This window comes from Choloepus didactylus, chromosome 3, assembly GCF_015220235.1.
Source record: "Choloepus didactylus isolate mChoDid1 chromosome 3, mChoDid1.pri, whole genome shotgun sequence".
In the NCBI taxonomy this organism is placed as follows: domain Eukaryota; kingdom Metazoa; phylum Chordata; class Mammalia; order Pilosa; family Megalonychidae; genus Choloepus; species Choloepus didactylus.
The window spans coordinates 84,930,933-84,935,929 of record NC_051309.1 but is presented as its reverse complement, the minus strand read 5'-3'; the positions used below and the strand labels follow the sequence as shown (position 1 = coordinate 84,935,929).

At 38.6% G+C, this 4,997-nt stretch overlaps 1 protein-coding gene across 1 annotated transcript; it reads left to right on the top strand.

Annotated features, from left to right (window-relative positions):
• Nucleotides 1–2,362: 2,362 nt before the first annotated feature.
• Nucleotides 2,363–3,971, top strand: GK2 (glycerol kinase 2). The gene is given in 7 exon segments (XM_037828984.1): nt 2,363–2,549; nt 2,552–2,739; nt 2,741–2,888; nt 2,891–3,166; nt 3,169–3,198; nt 3,201–3,231; nt 3,233–3,971. Coding segments are annotated over 7 exon segments (1,599 nt in total).
• Nucleotides 3,972–4,997: the final 1,026 nt, after the last annotated feature.

The window sequence follows — 4,997 nt, the reverse complement described above, 5'->3', positions numbered from 1 at the left end:
ATTAAATCACTTGGAGCCATATAAATGAGCTGACAAACAGAAGGAGCTGAGAGCAACTGAGAGTAACATTTTGAAGAGCAGCTACAGCTAAGAGAGAACAAAACGCCCCAGGAGCAACACTTTGGAGAACGCCATTTTGAAACACAACCTGGGAGCAAGCAGACACCAGCCACGTGCCTTCCCAGCTAACAGAGGATTATGGACACCATTGGCCATCCTTCAGTGAAAGTACCCTTTGTTGATATGTTACCTTGAGCACCTTATGACCTTAAGACTGTAACTTTGTAACCAAATAAACCCCTTTATAAAAGCCAATCCATTCTGGTGTTTTGCAAAAAAGGCAGCATTAGCAAACCAGAACAACTATGATTGCCCAGCTTACTGCCTCAGAGAGTTTTGAGGCCACAGCACAAGGAAAGGGAACCCAGGTGGAGCTGGAGGGAAACCTACAGTAAGGGGAAGAAGCTGAGTAGCCAGAGAGATGCAGTTTGCAGGATATAGTACCAGAGAGAAGAGAGCTGCACAGGGTAAGATTTCCAGATGGTACCCCTAAGTATTCAGCTGAGTATTGATCTGTGTGAGGAAAGTACTTGATGCTGGAGAAAGATACATCTGAAGAGATTGGAGATAATAGTGCCCAGGGCTTACCCAGGACTGGGGAACAGTAACTATTCTACCAGGTGGACTGGAAAACCTCTTTTTCATGTGACATTAGATAGAGTACACAGAAGGGTCTCATCACAGTAAAGGGGAATAATTAGCCACAAACTGAGCATTACCCTGCTCCTACCTAACAAATCTTAAAAGTAAGTTCCAAAAGAATCAAACTGTTTCCAAGTAACTTAACTACTCCCAGAACAAAGCTCAAGAAGATTTCTAGGAATACAAAAATATCCAGCACCTGACCAGGTAAAATTCACAATGTATGGTACCTAATAGAAAATTAACAAGCATGCAAAGAAGCAAGGAAATGCAATCCACATTGCGGAGATAAATCAGTCAATCAAAACTGAACCACAACTGATACAGATTAGAAGGAAATGAAATTATTTATTCTGACTATATTCCATATGTTCAAGAAATTAAGTAGGTATTTAAAAGACCCAAATTGAATTTCTAGGGTTAGGAACTACAGTGTGTGATGTTAAAAATACACAGGATAAAATAAATAAATTAGACTTTGGAAAAAAAAATAATAAACTAGAAGACATAGCTGTAGAAACTGTCCAAAATGAAACACAGGGAGAGAAGAGAATTAAAATAATGAACAGAGCATCAGTGACCTATGGGACAGCTTCAAGTGTCCTAATACATGTAACTGAAGTCCCTAAAGGAGGTGGGATGGAGGCAGAATAAAACACATTTGAAGAAATAATGGCTCCAAATTTTCCAAATTTGACAAAATCTATAAAACCACAAATCTAAGTAGCTCAATGAACACCAAGCACAGGGAAAAAAGAAGAAAACTACACCAAGGCATGTTATGATCAAACTGATCAAAATCAATTATTAATAAAGAGAAAAACCTTAAAAGTAGTAGAGCAAGGGAAAATGTTAAGCATAAATTTGACAACAAAATTTACACAAAAATAAACAAAAAAAGAAAACCACACACAAAAACAAAAACAAACAAACAAGCAAACAAAAACCTCCTAACTTGAACTCTATACTCAGAGAAAATATCTTTCAATATTAAGAAATAAAAATTTTTCAGACATTCACAAGTTGGAGGAATTCATCTCCAACAGATCGGTAATACGAAAATTGTTGAGGAAAATCTCGCCAGTAGAAAGAAATGTGGATCCACACAAAAGAAGGAAGAACACTGGAAATTGTAACTACATGGGTAAATGTATGATTTTACATGTTATTAGAATATTAAAAAAAAAAAACATAGTACTATGCAACACAGTGAACCCTTTTGTAAATGATGAACTGTAGTTAACAGTACAATTATAAAATTTTCTTTCATCAGTGATAACAAACGTACCACACTAAAGCAAGGTGTTAATAATAGGTTGGTATATGGGAACTCTGTATTTTATAAGCATGATTTTCCTATAAACTTACAACTTCTCTAATAAAAAAGAAAAGCAAAGGAAAAGATAAATGAGTGGCTGGGTGGGACCTGGGCAGGAGGGAGAGGCCTGGGTAGGAGGGGTAGGGCGGAGCACTGTGCGGTTAAGCAAAGGGTCCTTACACTGCCTTACTTTCAGCCTACAGCCCCCACTGCACCTGCGCCTCACGCTGCTGTTGACTTGCTGTGAGCCCCTGGCTCCCCTAATGCTGCAGTCACCTTTCGGCTGGACGGCAACTGGGAGAAACCACCCAAGCAGACTGCACAGCCAAGCCAATCGGTTGGATGGCATCCCTGACAAAAGCAGCTGTGGGACCGCTAGTGGGGGTCGTTGTCCAGAACACCAGCTCCCCTAGCTTTCTGATTTTTGATTCAAAAGCAGCGAAAATACTTAGTAAACACCAAGTAGAAATAACACAAGAATTCCCACAAGAAGGATGGGTGGAACAAGACCCTAAGGAAGTTCCGCAGTCTGTGAGTGTATTGAAAGAACGTGTGAGAAACTTGACCAACTTAATATTGATATATCCTACATAAGACCTATTGGTGTCAGCAATCAGAGGGAAACCACTATAGTCTGAAACAGGCTTACTGGAGAGCCACTCTACAATGCTGTGGTGTGGCTTGATCTAAGAACCCAGCCTGCCATTGAGAAACTGAGCAAAAAAAATTCCAGGAAATAATAACTTTGTCAAGTCCAAGACAGGCCTTCCTATTAGCACTTATTTCAGTGCAGTGAAACTTCCTTGGATGCTTGACAATGTAAGAAAAGTTCAAAACACTGTTGAAGAAGGTAGAGCTCTTTTTGGTACCTTGAGTCATGACTTATCTGGAGTTTGACAGGAGGAGTTAAAAGAGGCGTCCATTGTACAGATGTAACAAATGCAAGTAGAACAATGCTTTTCAACATTCATTCTTTAGAATGGTATAAAGAGCTCTGTGACTTTTTTGAAATTCCAATGGAGATTCTTCCAAAACTTGTGAGTTCTTCTGAGATCTATGGCTAAATGAAAGTTGGGTCCTTGAAAGGTGTGCCAATAACTGGGTGTTTGGGGAACCAGTCTGCTGCATTAGTAGGGCAAATGTGCTTCAGGAAAGACAAGCCAAAAACACATATGAAACAGGTGTTTCTTACCATGTAATACAGGCCATAAGTATATTTTCTGAGCAGGGCCTTCTGACCACAGTGGCTTACAAACTAGGCAAAGAAAAATCAGTATATTATGCTTTGGAAGGTTCTTTTGCTATAGCTGGTGCTGTTATTCACTGGCTAAAAGACAATCTTGAAATCCTGGAGACTTCTGAAGAAATTGAAATTCTTGCTAAAGAAGCAGGTTCTTCTTACGGCTGCTGCTTCATCCCAGCATTTTCAGGGTTCTATGCACGTTATTGGGAGCCCACTGCAAGAGGGATAATCTGTGGTCTCACTCAGTTCACCAGTAAAAGTCATATTGCTTTTGCTGCATTGGAAGCTATTTGTTTCCAAACCAGAGAGATTTTGGATGCCATGAATCATGACTGTGGAATTCCACTCAGTCATTTGCAGGTAGATGGAGGAACGGCCAATAATAAAATTCTTATGCAACTACAGGCAGACATTCTGCATATTCCAGTAGTAAACTCCTCTATGCCTGAAATAATTGCACTGGGAGCTGCCATGGCAACAGGAGCTGCAAAAGGAGTAGAACAGTTTGAACCACAAATCAAGGCCTCAGAAAGTGATATTCAATATTCTATGTGGAAGAAAGCTGTGATTAAGTCAATGGGTTGGGTTACAAGTCAGTCTCCTGAAAGTGCTAACCCTAATATCTTCTGTAGTCTGCCCTTGGGCTTTTTTATAGTTAGTAGCATGATTATGTTAATTGGAGCAAGATATAGTTCAGGTATTCCATAATAGTACCAACTCTTGTATTCTAAAAGATGCCAATTTTCTTACTTAATGAAAGAGTCCAGCAATTCTTTCTCCTAATGTAAAGACATTATCTTAGACTCTGATTTCATTTATAAACCTTTTTTGGTATGACTAATAAGAACCCTCCAATAAACTTGTGTTTTGAAATAAAACACAGCAGAAAAACTCTGTAGAAACATTTGTTGTGTTTTTTAATATCAATAGTTAAAATTGGGCTGGCCACCTTGAGGGATGATGCCCTCCACTGCCATAATATCATGCCCCATGCTCTCTAAAATACAGGAAGAGTTCAGATTCTGTTTATGGAATTTTTCATGAAACAATTCTAACAACTTTGGACCAAGATTTTGTTCTCCATGCTACACACACTTGGATTAAGGGGTTATTACTTACCTGCTAAAAATGAAAGACTTTTAATTGTTGCTGTTTATTAAATGCAATTTTATTGAGATATGTTCATATACTATACAGTCCATCCAAAGTATACAGTTGCTCACAGTATCATCATACAGTTGTGCATTTGTTGTTTTTTTTTTAATTTTATTTTGAAATAAATTCAAAGTTATAGGAACAGTTGCAAAAACAATACTAACCCCATACAAAGAATTCCATCATACCCTGACACCCCTCCCCCGATAGCTCAATCCACCAACCTTAACATGCTGTCACATCGCTATTTCTTTCCCTCCCTATCATCCATCATCTACTGCTCTGTCTTCTGAACATATGAGAGCTAGCTGCACACATTCTTGAACTTACACTATAATTTACGTATACACTTCCCATGAACAAGAACATCTTTATGCAATCCCATTAAGCGCAGCTAAGAAGTACAACAGGTTCAACAATGATACAAAGCTTACATTCTATATTTCCTTTACTTTATGTCTCAACTGTGTCCCTTTGAGCCACCTGTCCTCTATCCTCTAATTCCATCCAAGTTCATCCTTGGCATTCAATCATCTATTTAGACTGTCTTTTTTTTTTTTTTAGTTGTGGGAACATACA